The 27,109-nt window shown below is 52.9% G+C and overlaps 2 protein-coding genes across 5 annotated transcripts in view; both read right to left on the minus strand.

Annotated features, from left to right (window-relative positions):
- The window catches only part of GATAD2A (GATA zinc finger domain containing 2A), a 91,975-nt gene extending 91,196 nt beyond the window's left edge, over positions 1 to 779 (minus strand). For 2 of the 3 annotated variants that reach the window (XM_061149728.1, XM_061149725.1), the window contains exon 1: positions 625 to 779. The gene's annotated coding sequence lies outside the window, so the exon portion shown is untranslated. The remainder of the gene's footprint in view (positions 1 to 624) is intronic. The other variant, XM_061149727.1, reaches the window with a different exon arrangement.
- Positions 780 to 14,060: 13,281 nt separating this feature from the next.
- The window catches only part of MAU2 (MAU2 sister chromatid cohesion factor), a 34,285-nt gene continuing 21,236 nt past the window's right edge, over positions 14,061 to 27,109 (minus strand). Inside the window, exons 8-19 of one of the 2 annotated variants that reach the window (XM_061149732.1) lie at positions 26,642 to 26,788; positions 26,464 to 26,554; positions 25,227 to 25,330; positions 24,654 to 24,731; positions 24,305 to 24,370; positions 22,938 to 23,021; positions 21,821 to 21,870; positions 21,546 to 21,623; positions 21,231 to 21,342; positions 18,168 to 18,258; positions 17,179 to 17,306; positions 14,061 to 16,837 (exon numbers count right to left, since the gene is read on the minus strand). In XM_061149732.1, coding sequence (XP_061005715.1) covers positions 16,763 to 16,837; positions 17,179 to 17,306; positions 18,168 to 18,258; positions 21,231 to 21,342; positions 21,546 to 21,623; positions 21,821 to 21,870; positions 22,938 to 23,021; positions 24,305 to 24,370; positions 24,654 to 24,731; positions 25,227 to 25,330; positions 26,464 to 26,554; positions 26,642 to 26,788 — 1,104 coding nt within the window. In that variant the 3' untranslated portion in view covers positions 14,061 to 16,762. Of the gene's footprint in view, positions 16,838 to 17,178; positions 17,307 to 18,167; positions 18,259 to 21,230; positions 21,343 to 21,545; positions 21,624 to 21,820; positions 21,871 to 22,934; positions 23,022 to 24,304; positions 24,371 to 24,653; positions 24,732 to 25,226; positions 25,331 to 26,463; positions 26,555 to 26,641; positions 26,789 to 27,109 lie in introns of both variants that reach the window. The other variant, XM_061149731.1, reaches the window with a different exon arrangement.

Below are 27,109 nucleotides of genomic sequence, written 5' to 3' on the forward strand. Positions count from 1 at the left end.
TAGTTGAGGGGGAGGCACATGGGGAAAGGAGGAGGTCACCCAAAGAAGGGGAGGGGGGGAGAGAGAAGCAGGGAGAGCAACGCGGAAAGGTAGGGGGGAAGGGGAACCTATGAAAAGTAGAGGACACCTTAAAAAAGGGCAAAAAAGGAACACAGTACACAGTGGGACAACAGCTCAGAGAAGCAGGGATCTCCTTACAGAGGTGGGGGTCCCCCAGAGAACTGAGGGGGAGGGTCCCCTAGAAACAGGAATACCTCCTCAGAGAAGTGGCGCTCCCTCAGGGAAGATGGGGGTCGGTCCCAGAAAGGGAGGCGGTCCCGCATAAAAAGCAACCCCTCGGAGAAGCAGAGGTCCCCTTAGAGAAGTTGAGAGGAGGTGTCTCAGAGACGCGGAGCCCTCAGAAAACGGGCCCCTTAGCGAAGCAGGAGGTCCCTCAAAGAGATGGGGCACCCTCAGGGAAGGGAGGCTCCCCTCAGAGAGGCAGGGTCCCTTAAAGAAACAGGTTCCCCCAGACAAGAGGGTCCACGCATGGAAGCGGCCCCCTCGGAGAAGCGGAAGCCCCAGAGAAGCCCGGGGCACCGGAAGCCGGGGACCCGCCACCAGCGGCGTCCGCCCCTCACTCACCGAAGTTGCTCGGCGCCTCTGCGGGCGGCTGCTGGGCCCCAGACGGCCTCGGGTGGCAGGGTCGGATCCCGTCCGCTCGGGTCTCGCGGCGGCAGCTCCCTCAGGTGGCGCCCGCGGCGGCGACCGCGGCGGCGACAGGACGACGGACGATCGACCGACTGACTGCGCGGGCGGCGCGGAGGGCGTTCGGGCAGCGGGGGTGCGCGTGCGCGCGCCGGGGCGCTGACCCCGGGCGGGAGGAGCCGCCGCGCCGCGCTCGAAGCCGCCGCTTGGTCTCGCCGCTCCGTCTCACACTGAAATTGCCCGCTTCGCAGCCCGGCTTCCCCGGTTGCTAGGCAGATTTCGCCTCTCACACTTCCGGGTTGAGGCACGTCTCACCGAGTGGCGGCGCCGCAGGCCAATGAGGTCCGGCCAGAGTTCCCGGGATCCGCGCCCCGGAGAGGGCGTGGCCAGCCTCGTGACGGACAGCATTCGGCGACCAATGATCATACGGGCCGGCTGGCCCGCGGGATCGCGCCGGGGGCTTGGGCGGGCCCGAGGAGGCGGGACAAGATGAATGACATGCGCTTTGCCAATGGGAGAGTGGAGCGGACCTCCGGTCCAGTCAGGGCTCTTCGGGGGCGGGGCTTTAGCTTCGGGGCAGGAACACCGCGAGGGGCGGGGCATGAGGACGCGTCATTCCGTGGTCGGCTGCTCGGACACTGGCGGTGGGTTCTGCCCGGCTACCCGACGGCCGACAACTGTCTGGGCAGGGGGTTCCCCGCAGTGCTCAGCAGGGGCGCCCCACCCACAATGCACCGGAGGCGGCTTAGGCCGGGCGGGCGTGGGGCGGTTACGCCGGGCAGTGGGCGGGGCCGCATGAGGCGCGCTCTAAGGGTTCTGGGCGAACTGTGGCCAGCTCTTGTTCCCGAGGGGATTCGTTGCCCTGGGCTCTCTTCTGACTAGAGTCACGGGTTCGACCCTTTTCTGAGGAGAACTTTGAGGAATCTTGCCCCTGGCCCCTCTTCTGAGAAGAGTTTTAGCGATTCTTGCCTTGCCCACTTTTCTGAGAATTGCCAGGATAAGAATGATTTTGTACATTCAGGACCCTAGCTCTCTGTTCTAAGAAAACTTGTAGGGATTCGGGCCCCTGTCCCCTTTACTAAGGAGAATTTGGGGGCCCACTGCCTTAACTGGAGAATATTTAGCGAACATACCCTGCCTCTTTTCTGAGCCCTAGTGGTGGCCACTGGGCTTCTTCCTCCCTAGTCTGAGGGGCAGTGGGGGTTGCATGTCCTTGGCCTTCATTTCTGAAGATAACGGGAAATTCATAACTTGCAAGTCCTTCCTTCCACCAGAGGAGAACTTGGAACTTAAAGCACCCTTCCTCTCTACGGAGAGAAATTGCAGGAAACCGATGGCCCCTCACCCTTTTTACTCAATAATTGCCAAGGAGTTGTGCTCCCAGTGCTTTTTCTAAGCAGTGTTTGAGTGTTGCAGAAAGAGTTCCTCTTTTCCTAAGAACTGCAACCAATGAGTTATCCATTTAGCCCTCCTTCCCTTTTTTTCTTTTTTTAATGAGAATTTTTCCAAGCAGCTGTCAATTCTTTCCCAAGGGTCGAATCTGTGGCCCTTCCTAATTCTGTCCCCTATCTGGCTCTTCAGTTCCACTTTTCTGCTCTACTGAGTGGGGCCCTTCCAAGAAGCAGTCTTTTTTCTCACCTGTCCCCAGACAAAACTAAGCAGTAACTCAACTCTGCTGGAGCATCACTATGGCCTACCAGGTGTCTGAGGCTTTCACCTCTGTCTTCCCTCAGCTGTTCTGAACTCCTCTCCTGATTTATCCCTAAGGAGCCTAGTTATACCCTTTGCAGGCAACCAGACATCCATTGAATTGAAGGGGTGAAGAAGGCAGCCATGAGAAAGATCCACAACACTCTGAGGTTTCAATATGGCAAACTTTATTGCCCCCAGCCCCATCCCCACCGACCTATGCACAGAAATATGCAAGATGCTGGGATACTTGAATTATAGGATGTAACTTGTGAGCCAGTATGAGCACAATAAAGGGAAATAGGCCTATTGGACAAGGCAGACTGTTATACTAAAGAGATACCAAGAATAGGTTCTAGGAATGTAGAGGAGGAAGTGATTAAATGAGATAATGGATGTGAAAGTGCTTTGTAAACCTTGAAGCACTGTTCCCTTGTAGAAAGGATTATTGTTATTGTTACAAGTGAGCTGACATTCCTGGGAGAAAAGTAAAAAATAAATGCTGAGAGAGTGATGGGAGGCTGGCAGAGAGCCCTGTGGGGCGTGATTCCCTGAGTGAGCTCAGCCTGGACCCAAGTGGTAAGGCTGACAGAATCCTTGACTAGGAAAGGAAACCTCTGGAAACATAAAGACACCATGTTCCCAGAGTGCCTTGTTTGTACCTCTGTTGTAGCACTTGCCACATTCTACAAGTGTCTAAAGCAGTCTGGGTGGACAGTAAACCCTTGGACTATGGTGACTGGCAGAGCTGGGGTCAAACCCACACCTGTCACTCTAGCTAGACCAGTTACTTCCCTTGCATGCATGCTTAGTCGCTCAGTCATGTCCACCTCTTTGCGATCCCATGGGCGGTAATCTGCCAGGCTCCTCTGGCCATGGGATTCTCCAGGCAAGAATACTGGAGCGGGTTACCATTTCCTACTCCAAGTTACTTCCCTTAGCCATATCTAAAAAGGGAACACCAGTTTTCTAAAGGTTGCACTGAGGGTTGTGAGCTCGAAGTGCCTTCTGTGGTACCTGGTGTGCAATAGGACTTGGGAGCTTTTTGTTTCACTCAAGTCACTAACCAGGATGCTTTCTGAGAGCAAGAATACAGCCTTATTCATTTACGTAATCCCTCAGTGCTTTTATAGTTCTGAATTGAACTGGGATCAAAGAGCAGTTCATTGTCCAACCCCTTCATTTTATACATGAGAAACCGAGAGGCCCAGAGGGCAACTGTGACTTGTTCACATCCCGCTGGTACTTTACGGCTGAATCGTAAACTTGCACTGTTTTAATCTCAGTTTTGGCCTCTGTGCAGAAAAGATGAGAAAGAGGGAGACCTGTGCCCCTGATCCGTTGTGCAAGGCAGAGTCATGTAAGAACCCAGAATTCCCTGGGCCTAATCTCTCTCTCAGGCAATTGTAAGAAGTTTCTGGAAATAGTTCTAATAGAGTCCCCAGACTCAAGAGCAAAGGGCAAGTGGGGGCCTTGACCAGGGTCAAGGCTACCTAAATTAACTTTATCAAAGGGAAATTGCAAGTGAAGTGAGGTTATTAATATTTCAGAGCTACTCTATGTAGTTTCCAGACTGATCCCTGAAAATGTCAGGCCCTATAATTACATCTCACCTTTTTATTTTAAGAATGCACAGAATTTCTCAGATTCTCTGGGGAAAGGGGAAAAAAAAAAAAAGCATTGCCTGGAGGCGGAAATGTTGGTTGAATTAAGAGATGTCAATGAAGTCTGGAATTCTAAGCATAAACAAGAGTCCCATTTGGCTGGAAAATTATATCTTTGAAGAATCAGAGGCAAATGGCGTTCGTTGGAGAGAGTGAAATGACCCACCAAAATGGATGACAGCACAGCTTCTGACATTAGAAAAGAAGAGCACTCAACTCATACCAAGGATGGGCTTTCCTTTCCACACTGGTAGCAGTGATTGCATCTTTCTGCATCAAGGCGTGTCCCTTCCTGGGTCTGGGAAATCATGTGGGCAAACTGGCTAAGTGACATTCACATCCAAATAGGGAAATGGAAACTGAGCCAGGTGAATGCACAAGCAGCGAGGAAGGCAAGGCCTCAGCAGTAGTTAGAAAAATGAGGACCTGGTGGGTTGCCACCCTGCAGAGACCTTCTCTTGGTGTCGTGGTCCTGGACAAGGAAGAGTACCAATTGACAATGAGTAGGAAGGGTACTAAGCAGGAATATCAAAGCCCACAAGTGTCCCTCAGTGATAGTGGCAGTTCAGGTACACACAGTCAAGTTCCTCTCCATCACTGCCTCCTAGGATTCTTGGATTGCCTAATTCATTTGGGTTTGCCAAGCACTATGAGGTCCAGCTGGGCTTCCCAGGTGGTGCTAGTGGTAAAGAGCCTGCCTGCCGGTACAGGAAACATGAGCAACTCAGTATCGATCCCTGCATCAGGAAGATCCCCTGGAGGAGGGCATGGCAACCCACTGCAGTATTCTTGCCTGGAGAATCCCATGGACAAAGAAGCCTTGCAGGCTACAGTCCATGGGGTCACAAAGAGTCAGACACAACTGAAGCTACTTACCATGCACACACGCATGAGATTCACATATCTGAGTTGCTAGTCTACTGAAACGTGCACTGTTCCGCCGATCCACTGGAATCAGCTTTGATTCTCCCAGGGGAAGGGTGGTAATAAGCCAGTTCATTTGGAGAGGGATAAATTAGGGGTATCTTAGTCCCAGACACTGAATTTAAAACTCCTGTTGCTGCTATTCTGTGCGACCCTGTGAACTGCAGCCCGCCAGGCTCCTCTGTGCATGGGATTCTCTAGGCAAGAATACTGAAGTGGATTGCCATGCCCTCCTCCAGGGGATCTTCCCAACTCAGGGACTGAGCCAGTGTCTCCTGCATCGCAGGCAGATTCTTTACCATCTGAGCCACCATGGAAGCCCAATTTTTTTTTTTTAATTTTTTAAAAAAATTGTTTGTTTTTTTTAAAATTGTTTTTGTCTTCTTTTTTATTTAGTTTATGGAAGCCCAGCTTAACTCTAGTATATGTAAAATAGATAAACAACAAGGACCTACTGTATAGCACAGGAAATGATACTCAATATTCTATAATAACCTTTAAAGGAAAAGAATCTGAAAAAAAAAAAAGATGTAGAGGTATGTATAGCTGAATCACTTTGCTGTATACCTGAAACTAATGCAACATTGTAAATCAACTATGTGTTCTCTGCTGTGCTAAGTCAAATTGGGCTGCCGTGCCCTCCTCCTGGGGATCTTCCCAACCCAGGGATCGCACCTGTGTCTCTTATGTCTCCTGCATTGGCAGGCAAGTTCTTTACCACTAGCACTACCTGGGGAGCCCTGCAAATCAACTATACTTCAATTTAAAAAAAGACAGTCAGTCCCTGTTTCCAGAGAGAAATAGACACCACTAAATCAAGAGGTTGGCCTATGATGTCCCCCTGATTCCCTAAGAGAAAGTCAAATAGCACCTGAACTATGCGGGGTTTGGCGGGGTGGGCGGAGAACCTATGTCCCCTTCATTGGCAGGCGGATTCTTAACCGCTGGACCACTGAGGAAGCCCTCCTTTTTCTATCTACTCTTTTCAAGTTCCATTTCTACCACAGATGCCTGGACTACCTACCACGTGCAAACTGTTAGACTGATTCTCTTAAATCATGGACCACATGACACCCCTACTCAAAAAACTTTGATTTTTAAGGAGACTTTTATAAATCAGGAAGAAAAAAAATTTTTTAAATGACCTCCATCACCAAAGGTAAAGATTGAATCCTGACTTAATGTTTTAAGCCCTCTACTTGCCCCTTCTTTTCACTACAGTTTCTTCCTGGATGCTTTCTTCAAGAATGCTATCTTACATTGATTAATGCAAAATTTTCCACACTGAATTCCAGGAGACATCAGAATGACTCAAGGGACTTTTCCTGGTGGTTCCGTGGTTAAGACCGCACCTTCCAATGCAGGGAGTACAGGTTCAGTCCCTGGTCAGGAAGCTAAGATCCCACATGCCTTGTGGCCAGAAAAACCAACAGAAGCAATATTGTAACAAATTCAATAAAAACTTTAAAAATAGTCCACACAAAAAAAGAACAGTCTTTTAAAAAAAAAAAAAAGAATGACTCAAAATATCAGTAGAGATTCTATGATGAGTTTCCCTGCTTAAAAAAAAAAAGCTTTTCAGCCAGAGAATTTGGCCAAGCCTTTCATACTGTTAATACATGTTGTTATGTTATATTACAACCCTCCTTGAGCATGTGATGTTTCCTTTTTTCCTAAAGTGAAAGTGAAGGTCACTCAGTCGTGTCCGACTCTTTGTGACCCCAGGGACTGCCAGGCTCCTCTGTCCATGGAATTCTCCAGGCCAGAATACTGGAGCGGGTAGCTGTTCCTTTCTCCAGGGGATCTTCCAGCCCAGGAATCAAACCCAGGTCTCCTGCATTGCAGGCAGATTCATTACCAGCTGAGCTAACAGGGAAGCCCTTTTTCCTAAGAACATCCGTTAATATTCTGGCGAACTTACAATCAGTAGCACGTGCTTCATGGCTTGAATGGGGCTGGCTGGGCTGTTGCCCTGTCTAAGCCAGCTTCTGCCTCCCTTATTACCTCTCCACCTCCCAGAAGTTGTATGAGATCAAGGTACATTGCCCCATTTTGGAGGGGAGAAAATTGAGGCTCAAGGGTTTTTATTCAGGTAGGGTCACAAATAAATAAAGCCAGAACCTAGGTTTAAATTCCAATTCTGAACAAAATCTCTGACTCTCATAGACTCTTTCCACCTACTAGGGCCATAAGCATATTGATAACTAACATTTTCTGTTTATAATCCTCATTTTTGTACATTTTATATTAAATAACTACAGAGAGTATGTAGGCTGGCTTGCCTTTCCTTCTTTCCTTCTTCTCTTCCTCCCTCCTTTTCCTCCTCTCTCATCCTTCTCTCCCTCTCTCTCTTTCTCCACTAGATAATACATTCCCAAAGGACAGAACTACATTATTCAAAATATTAATACTTATAATAGATACATGCACACATTTAATATATACACAGTGGAGACGTTCCTGATGGTCCAGTGTTTAAGACTCCATGCTTCCACTGCAGGGTTTGATTTCTGGTCAGGGAACCAAGATCCCACATGCCACGTGGTGCGGCCAAAAAAAAAAAAAAAATGCACAACGCTTGAACAATGAATGTCTGGGTCATCCACTTTTTCTGAATGCCTGCTCATCTCTCCCCGTCACATCTTCATGTAGATAATAGCATGTTAAAAACTGTCAGAGCTGAGGGGAAGTTAAGCAATCAGCTAGTCCATCTTCAATTTCCCAAATGCAGAGTGCAGAGAGGGTATGACTTGAGCAAGCTTGGCATCAAGGCGAGAGCTGAGCCAGTCCCATGGCAGAGCCAGCCTGAATCTCAAAGTCCACAGAGACCCACTGCACTTAAGCTGCTTCTAAACTCCAATGGAAGAGCAGGAGGCGTCCCATCTCCTGTCTTGAGTAGAATTCAGGAGTCCCCAGGGAGCTCTGGGCAGTCACAGGCCATGCCCCGTGGGTCACTCACGTGTCTTTGCGAGGGAAGTTTCTTTGTCACTGCCCAGCTGCTTCCTGCCTCCATGTTAAGGCCTCCACGCCAGTCTGCAGGGAAGCAGCCATCAGGGTTCCCTGACTTTGGCTCCCACCCAGACCCTGCCAGGCTCATCCTTCCTGCTGCAAGTCAGCCTCTCACACATCTGCTCACCAAGGTCCTGGTCCTCTTTATGAGAATTTTCTCCTGGGCTGTTGCCGAAGCATGACAAGAGAGTCAGGAGACAAGACATTCTCCCAGACATATAGAAGCTACAGGAATGTGTCTGGTCAGCACGGATGCTCCCCTCTTCCTCCTCTGTGGCGGGCATGGGGCTGGCACTGGGTGGGTAGTAGGATGAGCAGTGGGGATGGAATGCAAGGGCATACTTAGCACCTCCATCTTATTTTGTTCTTTTGGGCACATGCAGATGTACAGGGTCCACTTTGGTTTTCCACACACACAGCATCACACACTCTGATCTTTTAAAGCAAGTGTTCTGGTGGGCAGTTTTCAAGTTGCCCCCTCAATCAGTGACCTGGGACTGTTTTAGAATGTTTCTGAGAACTGAGCACCCTTAGCCCAACATTGCTCTTCAGTATAGAAAGGGTTGCAAAGAGTCCCACATGACTTAGCGACTGAACAACAACAAATAGAAAGCCCTAGAAATCCCTGCATTGGGGCCTGAGGGGGAAAAAGTTCCTGGATCCTTGGAGTAGGGGTATTTCTACATGTCTTGGGTTAGACAAGGCCGATCCACAACTTTGGCTTCATTCTGGCAACAAATTTATCTTCCTCCTAGTGCAGGAGTCTGGGAACTGCACTAGTGCCCCCTATCTGGGAACCTTCACTCCTGTTCCAAATGATGCAGACAGCCAGGAGCTTGCAGTTTAGGGCTAGGTGGGGCTGTGGCAAGAATTCCAGTGCAAGGGCCCAGGTTCTCCACTGGAGCCGTCACAGGCCTGTGGTCTTGGAGTTCAGGATGCTGTGGTGAGCAAGTAGAGTGGGGAGGGATAGACTGACAACAAAGTGAACAAGGCGATTTCAGCCATTAAAGATGTTGATGAAGTAGCTGGGGAGACTTTCCTGGTGGTCCAATGATTATGACTCCATGCTTCCACTGCAGGGGGTGCTGGTTCAATCCCTAATCTGGGAACTAAGATCCCACATGCCACGTGGAGCAGCCAATAAAAAGAAAAGTAACTGGGGATGTGACATAGTGACTGGAAAGGGCTCTGACCAGGACAGGGGTGGGAGACTTGTGAGCAGGTAGATTTGAGAGATCTGAATCTTAACAAGGATCCAGCCCAGGGATGCACATACTGGACAGAAGGGAGCAGTGCTCGGCAGAGAACGACTGGCAAGCTGGTGGGCAGGGATTAAGTGGAAGAGGTCAGCTGATGTTTGCCGGCGAGGAAGTGGGATTTTATTCCGATGGGGCGAAGTAAGCATGCTACAAAGCTCTGTGAGTTCTGTTTCCCACTGGTAAAATTCCTGGTTTGGATTCAGTTATCTTCCAGCTCTCTGGTTTCATGACTACATTCTTTTATTCAAAGATGTTATTGAACCTCCAGGGTGGCTGCATTTAGCAAAGGAAAACATAGGACGCCCAGTTAGATTTGAATTTCAGATCAATGACAACTTCTCCTGTGTTATAAACCTATCCCCCGAGTGTCAGTCAGTTCAGGTTTGGATAACTCACTTCACACGACCCCACAGCCTACTGCCTTTGGAGGAGCTCCTCGGACATGCAGGTTAGAGTCTGGTGTGGCTTGGGAGTGAGGGATTAACCAGCTCCAAAAATCCACCTTGGCCCCAAACTGTGACCTTGAACTAGTGATTCCTTTGGGTGCCCCAACTCGTTAGCTGCCCACACGGCATTGATCAAAACGCCTTCGACGTCCCTGCATCCAGGTATGTATCGTGTTGTGTGGGGAGGTTTCTTGGGTGACCAAGTATAGATTCTGGCCTTTTTCATGAGAATTATGAGAAGGGAAGGGACTTCCCTCATAGCTCAGTTGGTAAAGAATCTGCCTGCAATGCAGGAGACCCAGGTTCGATTCCAGGGTTGGGAAGATCCCCTGGAGAAGGAAATGGCAACCCACTCCAGTACTCTTGCCTTGAGAATCCCACTGACAGAGGAGCCTGGCGGGCTATAGTCCATGGGGTCGCAAGGAGTCGGACACGACTTAGCGACTAAACCACCAAAGCACCATGAGAAGGGAGGGGAGTGTGCTCAGCACCAACCTATTATCCTCACGGAGGGTGTGGATGCGAGACCTGAGGTAAAGTTTCAAGGTTGGAAGAATCCAGAGAGATGAAGTGGAGGAGAAGCTGTGGGCTCCTGTCTCACCTTGGGGGCCCAGTTGATGCTGGGGTCTGTCTGCGTGCAAAACCCACCTGGCCCTGTACTCCGTATCCAAGGCATGTGGGTGTCCCATAAGGCAACCCCAGGCATGGCCTCGGGCTATTCCAGAAAAGTCAGGGAGGGGCAAATAATCCCCGAGAAAAACTAATCTCAAGTCAAGGCCTTGGGTCTCAGGAAAACTAGATGCTGAGAAAAACAGATCCTGAGTGAGGGATTTGGGTGTGGCCCTGCTGGGACTTCCGTTTGTGGGAGCCAGATGACAGAGGCAACAGGCGTACAGTACCTGAATTCAGGACCCAGCTTTGAGGCATCTTCTCTGGTTAGTTCGTGGTGATGTCAGGGCTCCGACCCTTGGTTACCTGCTGTTGGGAGTCCGTGTTACACAAGGGGGCGGGTGACCCCGTCTCTGTCAGTCACCCTCTGACCCATGGCCATGCCTCACATTCAGCCCTGTCTGTAGTCCCACCTGAGTTCACGTCTGGGATGTGGGCCCAAATGTGTTGGGGGAAGAAGAGCCTGAGGGGGCCTGGGGATTCAGTCGCTCCCCTGGACAAGGGGGCTCAGGCACTTTCTCCATTCATCAATGTCCTCCTGGACATGATCCAGGCCTCGGCTGGACTTGAGGTGGTGGGTACGTGTGGCAGCCCTTGCCCTCCAGGATGCCACAGGCTTCCTCTCTGGAGTGTCCAGAAGGGAGGGCTGTCCGTTCCCGCCCCACAGTCTCGGTGGCTGTGTAGTGGAAGTCGGAAACGTCATCTGCCTGCCCAGCTGACCGGCAGGCTGAGGAAGGCCTCCCACTGCCTGTCACAGAGCTCCACTACCCCCAGGCCCCCTGCTTGCCCCATCCTGCAGTATGCTACTTCTCTCACAGGCAAGACTGCGGGTAGAGTGTCCACTCCCTGAGGGCAGGAGCTTTTTCTGATGTGGCTCCTGCTGTGTCCCCAGTAGGTGCCAAATGTTTGGTGAGTAAATGAAGGAATGAATGGTGTAGCCCTGACACCTAGAGAACCATGGGGATCAGCTTCTCCAAACCACGTGTTACAGGAGGGGAACTGAGCGGCCCTGAGGTAAAGATCAGCCCACATCCTTGCAGATGAGGACAGAGCCAGGCTACATTGAGGTCTGGTGACACCCAGACCAGCCTTCCCAGCTAGCTTGCCCTGCCTGGTGGGGCCGCTTGACTGGAGTGTTCACGCCCCCTGGTGGCTGAGGCTGGAATAGACCAGGCCCCTGGCAGCAGCTGACACCGAGATGAGATGGGAGATTTACTTCCGGTTCACCTTACTTCTGAGCAGTTTGTCTTTAACCCTTTAGGGGAGCGTCTCTGTACAGAACTCTGTGTTCAGTAGCAGGACATCCTCCAGGGCCACACAGACACTCGCTCTGGGCAGAGCACACCCACCTGCAGACAGAGCCTGAACATCAAGTTGCGCAGACACATGACATTCAGAATTGTAGTTAGAAACACTCAAAGCAAAACAAGCACACACTGACCAAGCGGCCCACTTCTAAGGATCTATTTCAGCGAGCTTTTCCTCATACAGGGAACTCCTTAGTGTAAGAGTGTTACAATTTTTAAAACTACATTTGTTGTAGCAGTCATAATTCATTAAGAGTTACATTTTTCATAAAGCATCACTGTAACAGTCCCTTTAGGCTTCCCTGGTAGCTCAGTGGTAAAGAATCTGCCTGCCAACGAAGGAGCTGTGAGTTCACTCCCCGGGTCAGGAAGATCCTCTGAAGGAAATGGCAACTCACTCCTACTATTCTTGCCTGGGAAATCCCATGGACAGAGGAGCCTGCAGGGCTACAGTCCATGGGGTCACAAGGAGTCGGGACCCAATTTAGCAACTAAACAATAGTCCTTTTATTTTCCAGTCCTTGAAAAAAGTATCAAAAGATATCAAAGTGCTAAGAAAACCAAATTCAGATTGCACCTTCCCCTCTCAGACCCCTTGCAGGGGTCAGCCTCCACTTGGCACTTCTGAGCTGACTGGGATTGTACTAGGGAAAGAAGGCAGTGTAGTTCAAATGGAAGAAGCGGTGTGAAGTGCTGCACAGACAGAAACATGGCATGAATCTCCCCAAATAGCTTTCTTTGTGCGGAAATATCAACTCAAAGAGCTCAAGGAGACCAAAGGAGAAGCCAATACACATGAGGAACACTTTAAATCCCCAGGCCTGCAGAAGCCCATCAGCGGGGCTGTGAGGTCCAGGCCCCCTCTGAGGTGCAGGTCAGCAGGGACCTGGCCACGGTGACTGCGAATGCGGTAGGCAGGTGTCCGCAGTGGTACTTGAGGGACCTGCTGAGGGATGGCCCGCGTGTCCTTCTCTCTGGGCTGTCCCATGCCAAAACGTTCCCCAGTGAAACCCAGCAACCACAAGGAGAGTACTCCTAGCGAGGGGACAGGTGCGAGTGAGCACAGAATACTCTGGGACCATTCAGGGAGCAGCCTCCAGGTGGGAGACGTGACTGGGCCTCAGGCACGTGAAGATGGCCAGGAATGGGCATAGTGACCGGCAGGATTTCTGAGGACTGGGGATGAGTGTTATCGAGGACTAGTAATGATACCTTTCCCAGGTGTTTGATCCTTGGGCCAGCTGCCCTGGCCACCTGCGAGCCTCTGTGAGGTCCATTCCTGCCCTCCCCTCAACCGTGGATGCCTCCTGGCTGAGCTCCTATCATCTGCTTCCCAAGTGTGTTCTCTGCATTGCGTCAAATCACTCATACATCCAGTGGCCAGCAATTCTGCCTGGGGACTGTGGCCCAAAGGCATCTTCAGAAGTGCCCCTAAAAGGGAGCACTCAAGGCCACCTGGGCATCCTCTTGGGGAACAGGGATGAGAGCAACACAAGGGCCTTGATATAGCAAGGGTGGCAAGATGGTCCTATCCCTGCGCTAAAAGCATGGCCCAAGAGAACTGCAGACACATGCCAAAGTAAATGCACAGATGCATCCATAGTAGCACTACTCACAAGAGCCACAAGGGGGCAGCAGCCCAAAGCCCATCAATGGTGACAGGGTAAAATGTGGTCCATCCATCATCCAACAGACTGTTTAGCCATAAAAATGAAGCAATGATACCTGCTCTCGTGTAGAAAAATCTTGAAGACATGAAGCTGAGTGAAAGGAGCCAGACACAAAAGGACATGTTACCCTATTCCATTTATGTGAAATGACCAGATCAATCAAATCCATAACAACTGAAAGTAGATTAGTGGTTGTCAGAGACTGGGGAAAGAGAATGGAAATGACTGCTAATGAAGATGGGGGTCTCCTTTTGTGGTGATGAAAATGTTCTGGAACTAGACAGAGGTACTGGTTGTACACAGTAAATGTACTGAATGCCACTGAATTGTAGACATTAAATTTTACATGACTTTCACCTCACAAAGGAAAAACAAAAAACCCCAGGCACATGAAGGCTGACCCGTGTGTTTTCTAAGAACACAGGAAACAGGACAGTGGGAATGCAAGGAAGTCTGGTCTGTGGCAAGAGCCAGGAACAGGCAGGGCTGCGGGCTGTTCCTGCCGTGTCTCAGCGGCTCCCCTCCCTCAAGCAGGGCTGGACTGTGGAACATCATCATTAGAGGGGAAGGAGATGCAGGTATCCACCAGGTCCTCTGTCCAGGGTCTGGGGCTCTGCATCTCCATGCCCTGTAGGTTACAGCAGAAGGCCCTGGGGCCCCAGGGGCTGGCTGTGGAAGCTTAGAGTCTTCAGTAGGGCACATGTGAGGGGCGCACGCACAACAAAGACGCAGTGAGTGACGGCTCCTGCAAGTTATTTTACTTTGAATACATAGGAAATGAAATCTACAAACAAGATGCTATGTTCTATGGCTCTTTTAAACAATGCTTTGTATTTACAAAAAAAATTTTTTTGTGATTAAAAGCACCAGCTGAAAATACAGGCTGCTAAAAACTTAAGACACTGAAAATCCATTAAAAGACAGTATGCCAAACATACATTAAAAAACCCTCTAAGGAAACAAAGAAGATGCAACCAACACATTTCACCCACCGTGCCAGACAGCCCTTTTGGATTTCCCTGCCTGTGTTCCCAATAAGTGGGATGGGGAGTGCTTACCCCAGGGGGAGGACCCTGGCCTCCCCCATGGGTGACTGTGGGGGTCCAACTATGTGTCTGAGAGGGAACCGGCACCTCCTGGACCAGCATCCTCAGAACCACAGGACCTGAGGGCCACTACCACTGACAGGAAGAAGCGGGAGGCACACAAAAGGGAGTCTGACAGCTTTCAACAATGAACCTGCAAGAGCAATCTTTCTGCTACTCCCTCACACCCCATGTGTGCTTAAGGGTTTGGAGTTTTTGTTTTTTCTGAACACCCAGTTATATGTCACTGGCTGTAATGTATCTCTGGGCCTTGTGTGCAGTGTGTCTTAAATTCTTACGATTGAGAAACCGTGAGGCACTGAATTTGGACTTACAGGAGGGTATTTACAACAGCTTTATGTAGCTAAAAGGTGCTGCAATGAAGGGGAAGTTCAAAGCTTGCACGCATGCATGTACATGCGGGTTGGCTTCCATAAAGCTAGAGCAGAACATTAAATATCGAGTACTGAATTTTTAACTGTAAACTTAAGAACTTACCCTTAACTTTACACATACATAGATAACAGAGTGGTCACTAAAAGCACTTCAACATCAGGACAAGACGTTAAGTTTTGAGGTTCTTATTTCAACTGCTCTACATACAAAATGCCCTAGAAGCAAAGAAAGGTTTAAATAAATACTCAAACAACGTAAAGCAGGACTGAAGAAATGTGGGTCTGGAGAGGCTGCACAGTGTGGAGTCCAGGCTAGCAGGTGCAACTTGTAGCGACAGGTGCTCTGTCCCTTTGGTGGAAGAGGACCTGTGTGGGGGGGACCCTCAAAGCGGGAGGGAGACGAGATGGGGACAGCTCATGAACAGGCAGCAGACCACCTCTGCAGGCCTCAGAGACCCAGGGGCAGCCCCGAGGAGCACGGAACACGGCTGGACTCTCAAGTGACCCAGGAACAAAACTTGGCCAGCCTGTCCTTTCAACCAGCCTGTCCCTTCATTCAGTAGCTTACTTGCATGCCTGTTGCTGGCCCCCAAGAGGGCAGCAGGGCCTTGATGTGGGCAGTGACCCAGAACAAGGAGGTCTGCTGATAGCCCTGTTAGTGGCTAAGGCACACCCAGGACTTGGGGCCCAAGTGGCTGACCTGAGCAATCCCAACATTCCTTTCGTCACAGACACTGAGGCTTTGAGAAGCAGCTTTCACAGTGTTAGGGAACAAGACTTGAATCAACAAGCAGCCATAACTAGCAAAACCACACACCACTCTCATCAGGGAGATCCTCCCAGGCACTGGAAGCCAAATGTGGTCGGGCTGCTGCCGTGACGGCCTCCAATGTCACCATTACCCGGGGTATCTCCTTGACTATTCAAGAGGAGCACAGAACCAAAAACGGCTGCCTGGGCCTGGCAGAGCCTCCCGGGGTCCAGCTCAGGAAGAGGTTACAATGCTGTCCCGAGACCCAAGGCAGGTAGTTCTCCTCCTCCTCCCCTCTAAAAACAGGGCAGGGTACAAAGGGAATGGCTGCTGCAAGGTGGCAGAGCTGAGTTGGGATGAGAAAGGTCCCTCCCGCCCTGCACTATGAACTCTGACCGGCAGAAGGCGGCTGAAACAGACACAGGCGTCTCAGCTCCAGGCACCAGCTCTGGCTGGGAAGCAACACACAGGCACACTCGTAGATCACCACCAGCAGGTGCACTCCCACAGCTGGACAGTGAGTCCAGTCAAGGTGCAGATGTTGAGAAGTCAAGTTCCGGGGTCCCCCAGGAGCCCTAGCTAGAGGCCCCAGCTGCCAAAAGGATGGATGCTGAACAGAAAGGCAAGTCAGGAAAAGCACTGGGGTGAGACAAGCATTTCCGTCCCTGACAGGCACCATCACTTCTTCCCTCTAATTGTGGGTCAGAAACTGGCATCTTGCCTCTGGGCGCAGGAAGCTGCCATGAGCAGAGGAAACACTCTGGCCCAGCACAGAGGCCTGTGGAAGTCATGTGGTACCTCGGTGGCACCAACCACCCGTGCATGCAGGGTCAGGACCTGGTTGATGGCCAACACCCCCTTCCCTACCAAGACACACTGAAGATATGACTCAGACATGGAAGCAGGACTGGCAGTTCAAATCCACTTTGAAGGATGGCTCTGCAAAGTCGGCTCCAACATCCCAATGGCAAGCCACAGCACTCGGACTCCTGGTACCTGGCAAGAATGGCCCTTCCTGGGAGGACAGGAATCAGCCCTCCACACTCCCCAGGGACCTGGGTGCTCTGGAGACAGTCGGGAAAGACGCCTGAAGACAGCCACGCCAGCACATCTCCAAGGAAAGCTCAAGTGCCATCTGGGTGGAAGTCAGGGACACACCAGGCCACCACGGAGGCTTGGAGAAGCTGAGAGGCCCCGTCCAGGGGTCTCACAGGAGGCTGGCCAGGCTGGTGTTTGGTCCATTCTGAGCTTGGAACTGCACAGGGGGTGGGCCGTCTGTCCACTGTGGGGAAAGAGAACACACAGGTGAGGTCCTTCCTAGGGAGGAGCAGGGGGTTGCTGGGCCGCATGTCTGTGCCTGGAATGTTGCCCTCCTCAGGCTGGTCAGGGCCCCCAGGAAGCAGCCTGCATCACCCACTTGGGTTGGAGCTCTCCTGCCCATCCAAGGGGGGCTCCTGAGGCCAGGCTGGATTAGGGTTTGTTGGAGAGATGCAAGGAAGACAGTAGCCAAGGGTGCACTTCGTTCCTCAGGAAGCGTGTCCCCGGGGGGCTGCTGGTCAGGTGAGCTGGCCCCAAGGAGCCACCCAGCACCCTCACTTTGTCTCCCCTACCCTGGGCCCATACCGTGATGAGGTTGTGCTCAGGGAGGCTGCAGGCCTCGATGTGGTCTTGAAGTAGCTGCTGCGAGAAGTTCTGGTGCATCTGGGCGGCTTCGTGGGCATCCATGGCATTCCCACAGGCTTTATTCAGGTCTGGGGGTGGGGGTGAGGGTGGGGGTACATGCAAAGGATGGGCCTGTTTTGGCCTGCCACTGCCCCATGCCCTCCCCTCAGGTGTGGGTGGAGCCCTGAAGTCAAACCCCAGCTCCACCAGTGGATTCCTGTGTGCCTGGCATGTCACCTGCCCTAAACCCTGTGTCAGGGTCAGCAAAGCCCACCTGCCAACAGCCAAGTTTCTGAGTCTTATGTCCTTGGAGGTGGATGAACAGTGAGGCCCACAGGGGCAGATATAAGGGCTGGGAGGGCAGTGAAAGTCCTTTGGGCTCCCTTGGATGTGGCTCTCCCAGGGATTTCCTGGTCAGCTTGTGGGCACCCAGGAGCCTGCAGGGCGCAGGGCACCTAGTGTTCACTTCTGAGGCAGGAAGGCGGAATGAGTGCACCGAGTCCACTGCAGATGAGAACAGTCAGCCCTCTACCTCCTCGCCAGGACCCTGGGTGAGTCTGTGGACCCTGGTTTCACAATCTGTAAATGGTGGAGCAGCAGTGACACCTGCTGAGCACCCTCTCTGTGCCCAGAGCACCCTGGCTTGTTCTGCTGGATACAGAGGACTGCGGTCCCCATTCATGGGGAGGAGACTGAGGCCAAGTGCCAGGGTTCACTGCCCAATCAGATGCCAAGAACTGCCTTGTGGGTCCCAAAGAGTCAGAATCAGACTGTGTAGATCTCACTGCACAAATGAGCCCACTGACCTCAAAAAGAGCCTTTCGAGAAGCCTGAGACTATGTTAGAACTGGGGTTGTGGCCTGCAGAAGCCCAGTCTAAAGCAGAGGCCCAGCAGGGCCTAGGACCCTCTAGACTTCTGCTCTGCTCGGAAGCCCCGATCTCTTCCTCACCTCTTAGCAGGGCTGATGACCACAGCTGCACTGACATGTCTGGGATCTTGCTGGCCAGCTGCATGGCGGGCACCACCATGTTGTTACTCTCCTGTTGACCAAGAGCAGCAGAAAGAGTCAGGGGTGGGGTGGAGGCGCGGAGACTGGTGACAGGGACAGCTTGGGCCCACCTGTGACCTCCCGCTGCCTGGTAAATACCTACTCCTATTATACAGTCTATCTCAAATGACCCTCTCTGAAAGTACTCCTCAACTACCTTGGGGGAAAAGAAACAGCTCCCACTCCTCGGCTCTGCATGTGCCTCCCTGCTGGGGCATAGTCACGGGCAATTCTATGTACCTCTGTCTTTCTAACCAAAGAAAAAGGCACTGGTGGCAGGCAGCCCTGGACCCATCTCAGGAGCCCATTAAAAATACAGATTCAGGGGCTTCCCTGGTGATACAGTGGTTAAGAATCTGCCTGCCAATGCAGAGGACACAGGTTCGATCTCTGGTCTGAGAGGATCCCATATGCCACGATGCAGCTCAGCCCATGCCACAACAGTTGAACCTGCCCTCTGGAGCCCAGGAGTTATAACTATTGAGCCCATGGGCCTGATAGCCTATGCTCTGCAACGAGACGCCACTGTAACAGGAAGCCCGCTTGCTGCAACTAGAGAAAGCCTGTGCACAGCAACAAAGATTCAATGTAGCCAAAAATGAATAAATAAACACAATTAAATTTAAAAATAAATACAGATTCAGGGGTCTCAGGGCTGGGAAGAGGCAGCAGTCTGTCCTGGTGGGAGCAATTAGGACTATTGGTCAAAAGAGAGAAGAATTTTGTTTTTCTACATACGAGCCTGCTCCTGTGGAAGGCCACCTCAGACACATGGGGCTGTGGGGCACCAGCATGTGTTCACCCTTGAACCCTGACTCCACAATGCAGCTGCAACAGCACCATCCCTCAGGCCTCAGGGTGAGCTGAGTGAAAGCTGCTGCGGGCTGTGAACACCCATCCTTGACTCTGCAATGACCCCACCCAGTACAGGACCCATAGCCTACTGGCCTGAATGCTGGGATCAGGGTGACACTGGGAGAGCTCCTCACGTGGCAACCACGTGCAGTGTGTGTGGGGGCACACGTGGCATGTAGCCCAAAGACACAAAAATCCTCTAAGCCAACTCCTGAGGCCCCGGTCCCACACAGCCACAGTTGTGTGGGGTGCGCCTCCACAGACACAAAAGCCCAGTGACGTCATGCTGCCCACCCTGGCCAGCACCTCCAAGATGAGCTCCAGGTGGGTCTCAAAAAAATTTTTCAAAATTGAACCAAGGCCTCCTAAAACCTCAGAATGCAGAACAGGAAAAACTAGTCTCCTCTTCCAGGCCTGGGGCCGAGAGGGAGCTCCTGGGAGGGAGAGTCCCCTTGGCTCCAGTTCCCCACGACAGCTCGGTTTCTGCAGATCCTGGGTGTGAAGACTGGTGTTATCCTGAAAGGAGTCCTGCATGAGGCCACCCACAAACTTTAATGCCCAAGTATGCTGTGGCCTGGCAGGCCCAGGGCAGGCGGTTTCTCCCACAGATCTAGTGCTGCTTGAGGCGGTGCCTGGCTTTGGGGGCTCTTGATGGCCCCAGGAAGCAACAGAGGTTTCCAAATAAGCTCTGTAATTTGCTCCGGGACTGCCCCGCCACACACCAGAAGCTGTAGCTGAAGAGCTGCTCTGCCCACCCTGCCCCACTGAAGGTGGCTTCTGGAAGCTTCTGGACAAACAAGCATCAGCGAGGTCTAGGTGCTAATCCTGGGTCCGCAGTCTGGGGCTGTGTGACATTAAACTCCTCAGCTGGCAATGAGGTAATCACCACCACTGCACCGAGACACAAGGCGGGCAGCCTGAACTCAGGGGGTGTCATGTTGAGGCCCTCATCCCTGCCCAACCCCGGGATGCGCCCTGAGGCCACTGTGCTCCCTGAGTACCACGACAAGGTGTTCTAGAAGGAGTGGAGCTACGCTCAGAAGGAAGAACCCACTGCTGACCCTCCTTCCAGGGTATTGATCCTGCCAGAGTTCAGGACATAGCTGCAGGGCATGCGAGCCTCGCAAAATGCCTGTCAGGTGATTGTGGGGAGGGGAGAGGCACTGGGCATATTAAAAACACTCATTCTTTAGAAGCTCTGGGGTTTGATCAGATAAAACTTTATGGGCCTGTGTTCCCTGTCCTGAAAACAGCTAAAGTGAGTTCAGCTGTATCACTGAACTGATGCCAGTTAAAAATTCTCACTGCCATTAAAAAAAAGCCCCAACACAGTGGTGCAGAGAAAGACCAGACATAAAATTATAAAACAGCCTGATAAAACTTAGGCTTGGACAGAGGCAGGCAATGAAAAGAGCTGGAAGACACAGACACGCGAGGATTTTCTCCTTTGCTTCTCAGACTTTCTAGGATAACCATAGCATCTTTTATACTGACAAACATGTTCTTAAAAAATTAAAGAGCTTGTAAGGTCAATGGGTTGGGGTAGGTGAGATGTTCATACACCCCCAGATGGGGAGACTGAGAAGTCAACTGATCCCACCCGAGACCAGATGGCATGGGTGGGGACCAGGCGCAGGGGGACACGGCTGGTGAGGGTAAACACAGGGTGTCCTGAGGATACTGCATGTGACGGGCAGAGGTGGAATCCCTGCGATTGCGGCTGAGAGGACGCACCTCTCAGCCCCACATACTAACACAGGGGAGGGGCCCTGCCCTCAGCCTCGCCGGCTCTGGGCAGTCTGAGCAGCTCTAGCCCCACTGAGCCCTGGGCCTTGCCTGACAACTGCCAGAGGCCAACACTGGCCCTGCCTGCCACAGAGGTGCGCCCTTCAGGAACTCAAAGCTCCCTCAGCCCTGCCTGCCCAGGCTGTCTGAGCCTCAGGGAGCAGTGGGGTGCGGGTGAGGGCTTATGGGGGTGAGAGGTCTCTGAGATAGGATCACTGCAGGGCATGGGATGGAGGCACTTGGCTAGGGGCTCCCCTCACCCACCTCCACCCCACTGAGCACCACCCTGGCCCTATGCCCCTCAGCCTGGCCCCTGACACTCACCCTATGGTTTCCCAACACATAGAAGATGTGACCTAGGAGCACGAGGGAGCAGGCTGTGAGCCGATTCAGGTCCTCTGCATTGGACATCTTCAGGGTTTCCCGCAAAAAACGCCTTCGTGAGAAGAAGAGACGCTGAGGCCCCACTGGGAGGGCTTTCGGGGAAGAAAAGGCAGCAGTGGCCTCGGGGCCCTGAGCAGAGACCACCTGGGGGAGGGTGGGGAGGGCAGGAACAGGGGGCCTGGGCACGTGCTGTTGGGGGAAGAGAAACACCGAGCGGTGCCAGGTACAGGGCCACCTGCCCTCTCCAGCACTTACTTGGCCTCGTTATAGCGTCCCTGGAAGAAGGAGAAGAGCCCACGCACGTAGAAAGCCGCTGCTCGGAGGCAGTGTGAGCTGAGGGGAGAGTGGAGCATCACACCTTAGTGAGTTTTAATGAAAGCAGCAGATTTACAAATGGGGACTGGGTGGGAGGATGGGAGGTGTTGGGGTACACAGGCAGTCTGGGGCCCCACAGACGCTCACACTACCTCAAGAGCAGAGAAAGCATAAGACAGTTGGTCAAGTGGGACTTGGGGCCTGGGGCTGCCTACCTGACAGGGAAGCTGTGGTCTGGATTGATCCTCTCCAGCAAGCTGTACAGCTGTGAAAGAAATGTCTGCAAGTTAGGGTAACTCTGCATTTCTGAAAATGAGAAGGTCTGGCCCCAGTATTCCAGTAAATGACTAGGGCTGCCTGCAACTTCCTAACCCAGTCTCATGGCATATGCCCGTACCTCAAATCCCATGCCTGAGTGCAACCTGCTGGAAGGGACAGAACCTGCAACGTTGCTGCCATCTTAAGCTCCCTTTGGCTGATGTATGGAGGGGAAGGCGGGTTGGGGGATGAGGGCTGAAGCGGGCTGTGGCTGTGCCCAGTACCCCCGTAGTCCCTTCAGGAGGCAAACACTGGGGTGGAGGTGAGACAAAGGGAGCCAAACTCCTCTGAGACCCACCAAGATCACATCAGGCCCTCAGGCCCCTACCCTGCCGTGCTCTCAGGCCACTGGAGCAGCTGGACTGGGCCTTCTGCCCAAAGCATTCAAACCAACCAATTATGTGTGACATCAGCTGAGTACAGGGCCATCTCTCTTTGTAGCCAAGAGACGACAGTGGCCTGAACTACAAAATGAAGGTCACAGGCGTAGAGACAAGTGGCTGATCTGAGACACTCCAGAGGGCTCCAGGCTGGAGGGAAATGGCAGGGCTAAGGGGGTGTCACACAGGAAACCTGGTGGGAGGTACTTATCCTGGGGGGCAAGCTCTGGCGCCCGCCTCCCTGCTCCAGCAGGCTGGGGCACCAGAACACCTAGGGGCCTGATGCAGACAGGACCCAAGGTGTCATTCCTCGTAACTGAGCCAGGAGGCCTCACCGACAGCCAGCCAGCACAGATAGCTGAGGGTAGAAGAAATTTTCTTTTTTCCCCAAGGGATTCAATGCTTGGCTAGTTTTCAGTAGAGAGACACGTTAATTTGCTATGGAAACGTTTCTGTCTTAGACTTGGCCTCTCCCCAGTCACACCCGTGCTCCACTCGGTGGGACACTTTGTTGGAAGACAAATACCCTAGGGTCGAGAGATTTGCTGGTGCCCAGGACCACACTTCCCACACACCCCCCTCCAAGTAAGAGTTGAAAGAAAGGATACCAAACATGAAGCATGTCACCTACTACCTCTTGGTGTCTATTTCCTTCCCGTATATACACACTCGCCAGGTTGGTCACGATGAAGGCCCACAGCTCCTGGTGATTGGTGAGCTGGAATATGGGAGACACAGGGCATTAGGGGGCCAGGCTGGGCGCAGTCATGTCACCTGGGGGTCGCTTGGTGGCATCAGAGCCACCCAAACGCTCCACAACAGCTACCTTGGAATCTTCTTACTCTTTTTATTCCAAACACACATACACACCCCTGCCTCCTGAACCTAAGGACAACAAAATTGTTAGTTCTTGTCATTATAAAACAATCATCTGCATTATAGGAAACTCAGGAAACAGAAAAGCACAGCCAGCCACCCCAGAGCCTGTCCTCAGAACACACCGCAGTTTGCTCTATTCTCTGCTGTCTCAGTCTGAGCACCTGAGTGCCCGGCCCCCACACCTCAGGTGGTCACCCCAGGACCCGTGTGTGTAAACACAGCAGAGGAGCATGCTTGCTGGTTCCTCTGCTAGTGGCTGGCGGCAGACAGACTGCCGCCCCCAGTTTTTCTGGGGGAACGAGAATGGCCATGAGAGGAACCAATCTAAGTGGTCTGAGCATTCTAAACGGCGCTCAGCGAGTGCAACTGTGTAAGAAGCCGAGAGTGTCTACGAAGCACAGACACCACCTCAAGGACCCTGGCAGGAGCCGAGGAGACCCAGAGGGCTGTCTGACCTGAGCAAAGATGCTCCAATGTTTGTCACAGGACCACAGGAAATATGTTTGGTGTCATGAGGGGTCTGGATCCAAGTTCTGGTTGTACCACGTCCCCTCCAGGTTGGTGGACAGGACCCCTGGTGGCATACACCATTTGCTGGGAATTTTGATGTCGAAACAAAGCAGCAGCAGCAACTTGTGTAAGAAGTGGGATGCAGGTGTGTCTAAGAGACCTTCAGAGGGCCACAGGCAATGAGGGGAGGTCTCAGCACCACTGGAGTGAGCGGCACCAGGGCCCAAGTAGCTGGGACACAAGTCAACATCACCTGGTGGACCACGGGGAGGACTGGGAATCCTCAGTCAAAGTGGCTAACCAGGGCATGTCCAGCAGGTGCCTGGCTCAAGACAACCTCCTTGAGGCTGCCCTCCTGAGTTAGCTGGGGAAGCCCCACCCCAGCGTGGCCAGGAGCCCCCGTGCCCACAGCTATGCTGCATCAGGCTGTGCTGCCAGTGCTGGCCTGTCCGTACCCGGGCAGCACAAGGCCTGACAAAGGAAGCCCTGGATAAACGCAGCACCAGGCTGGATGCTGCTGAGTCACCCACTGACCACAGTTTGTGTGGCTGTTGTCCCGACTCCTTACTGAGAAGCACCTCCTGCCCCATAAAGTGAGGGCCGGCACCTTACCCGCAAAGCTGTGGTGAACTGGGCTTCGGCGTTGTCCATGCAGTTGACAGAGACACAGTACAGGCCCTAGGAGAAGACAGTGCCCGGGGCTCAGAGCCACATGCAGCCTGCCTAAGGCTACACAGCTGCACCCGGGTGAGCCTAACAAGAGACTCGACTGAGCCAGCTGTATCTGAGCAAGATGGCATGCTTCATTACTCCTGCCTCCTGGGACCTGAGTCAACTTGGACTTGATGAGACGCTTGTCAGAATGAAGTCCACGGGGAAGGTTCTAAGTCCTGCCTGGGGTGTTGATCACAGGGTTACTCACAGGGGTGGGGCTGGGGGTCGGCAGCCCTCACGCACTCACCAGCAGTGTATGCAGCTGTGCGGCGTGGTTGGAGAAGAGCCGGGGCGACTGCTGGCACAGCTGACAGACCTGGGAGATCTGCAGGGAGAGCATGTCTGACATCACTTTAATGTGGGACCCAGGGCCCTGGCAGCATTGAGAAGAGGCCCCCAAAGCCAGTGGGGGTACCCATATACTGCCCAGTCTAACCTGGGCATAAAATCCCAGCAGCTGTGCCCACTGTAATGATGCTGACCCTTGTCTGGTTCTCCGCCTCCTCCCTTGGCAACCTGTGTCTTAGTCACATAGTACCTACATCCTTATCAAGGTCCCCATGCCCTCTCAGGAAGGTGGGCATCAAGGATTACAATCATTGGGCAGGAGGGGTGCTAGAACTGCCATCAGCAGACTCGAAAACTCCAGACCCCACGTTCCTTGGGCATAAAAACTTTTAGGTAAAAACCTCTGATTATGTCCATTAAGGCTCATGGATGACCAGGTTACATTCTCCCAAGTGACACCCTGAGAACCCAGAAAATTCAAACGGCCCCCCAGCCTCCCTGCCCTGTGTGCACGCGGTCCCCGGCGGCCTACCTCCTGCAGCGCGGTGGCCTTGTGACCTGTGACAAGCCGGCACATGATGATGTGCTCCAGCAGGATCACTTGGAAGGAGGACAGAATGGGGCTGCAGTCGAGCACTGGGGGCGAGAGGCAGGCGTGAGCCCTCGAGGTGCGGGAGGAGACCACCGAGGAGACACTGACCCACGCCCCTGCCTCCTGCAGGCTTCGAGCCCTCCTGCCACACCAGCCCCTCAGCTAGCTACCTGAGTCTGAGCCCACTTGCTCTGCCAGGCACTGGCCTAGCACCCAATCTGTCACCTTACTTGGTGCCCACAGCACCCTCAAGCAAGGGGTTCCATCTCCCTGTCCAGGTGAGGAATCAGGTTCATAGCTGGGTTTTGGTGACCAGAGTATTTTAAGAGCAAGAAATTCTTAAAGGGATCTGTCTTCCATCCTCAACCTGCACCCCTGCCCCGACCCAGCTGAGTGCTCAAGGGCACGCTAGGCACCACAGGTTCTAGAAATGCTCAGGTTGCCTGGGAGACTGTGCAACAAGCCTCAGACAACAGTGGGGGGTTGGGGGGGACCACAGCTTCTGGCTGTTCCAAGAGGCTGTGCTCACACTGGAACCAGACAGCACTTTCCCAACTCATCTGAAAGAAAAGAACAGTAGTTCCTGCGAAATTTGGCTCTCTGGCTCCTCCCCAGCAGCACTGACAAGGGCGCAGGGAGTGAATAGGGTGAATGGGGCACAAGCCAGCCAGGGACACATGGGGCTCTGGGTTCCCACTAATCAAAGGTCCTCAATTACCCAGGATGGATTAGTCAAGCACCCAGAAGAACCTAGGACCCCCAGAGTATCTGCTGTCAGCCAAGTTCCAATTCCGATCTCACCCTGAGCACAATCCACATTACAGTACTGATAACGGACAGCAAAAGCAGCCACCGCCTTTTTCAGCTGAGCACTGCTGTCCCTGCAGGTTCCGGTGGAGCCCCACTAACCCTCATGACTGTCTGTGCAGTGAGGGTGATAGGACAGAGATGCTACAAGTACTCACCCAACCTCCCTGGGGAGCAAGGATCCCGTCCAGGCCTGGCATGGCTCTGCCTGAACCTGATCATCCCTATCTGCCAACTGGGGTACAAGACCCATGGGGCGGAGACCCATGCTGCAATCTTTCAAAGTCCTCCAGGCCCAGCACTGGCAGCGATGGGCAGGCTGTCCGCCAGGGGGCTACTGACCCACTGGGCCCCACAGAGCCTGACTTACTCTTGAGCTTCTCCAGCTGCATGAGGGCCTTGTCCGTGTACTTCTGCGCCTTCTCTAGGTAGCCTGCTTGCATGGAGTGCATCACCGTCACCTGGCGACAAGGTCAGATGGTGGTGGTCACCAAGGCCCTCTCCTCTCTCACCTGGGCCGTCAGGCTCCGGCCCCTGCGGGGACTCACCAGGTAGACAAGCACGCACATGTGCTCCTTGGGCAGCCAGTGGAAGAGGTCGGCGGGGTTGCTGGGTAGGATCTCGTCATCATGCAGTGTGGAGATGGTCTGGATACACTGCTGCAGCTGCTTCAGGCACGGCTTCACGCTCTTTACCTGCAGCAGGCAGACAGCGCCGCACAGCTGACCACCCGTCTGCTCCCATCAAGTGCCAACACCCTCAAGAGGCAGGTCCCCGCAGCGGCAGCCAGCCAGGTCCTACCGGCCTCGTCCCACCCCAAGGCCCTACAGGCTGTCTCCACAGCTGTCAGCACCCTGTAAGGGTCTGCTCTGTTCTATCCACTGAGTGAAGTGCTCAGCCCAACAGGCAAAGCTGGGTGTGGGTGGGGGAACCAAGGAAGTGTGGCCAGTGGGGAGGGACAGGAGGCAATCGCAGAACTGATTTCTCGGTCAGAGGCCCATCCACCACCTGCCTGT

The sequence above is a fragment of the Dama dama genome, chromosome 9, assembly GCF_033118175.1.
Source record: "Dama dama isolate Ldn47 chromosome 9, ASM3311817v1, whole genome shotgun sequence".
NCBI classification, from domain to species: Eukaryota; Metazoa; Chordata; class Mammalia; order Artiodactyla; family Cervidae; genus Dama; species Dama dama.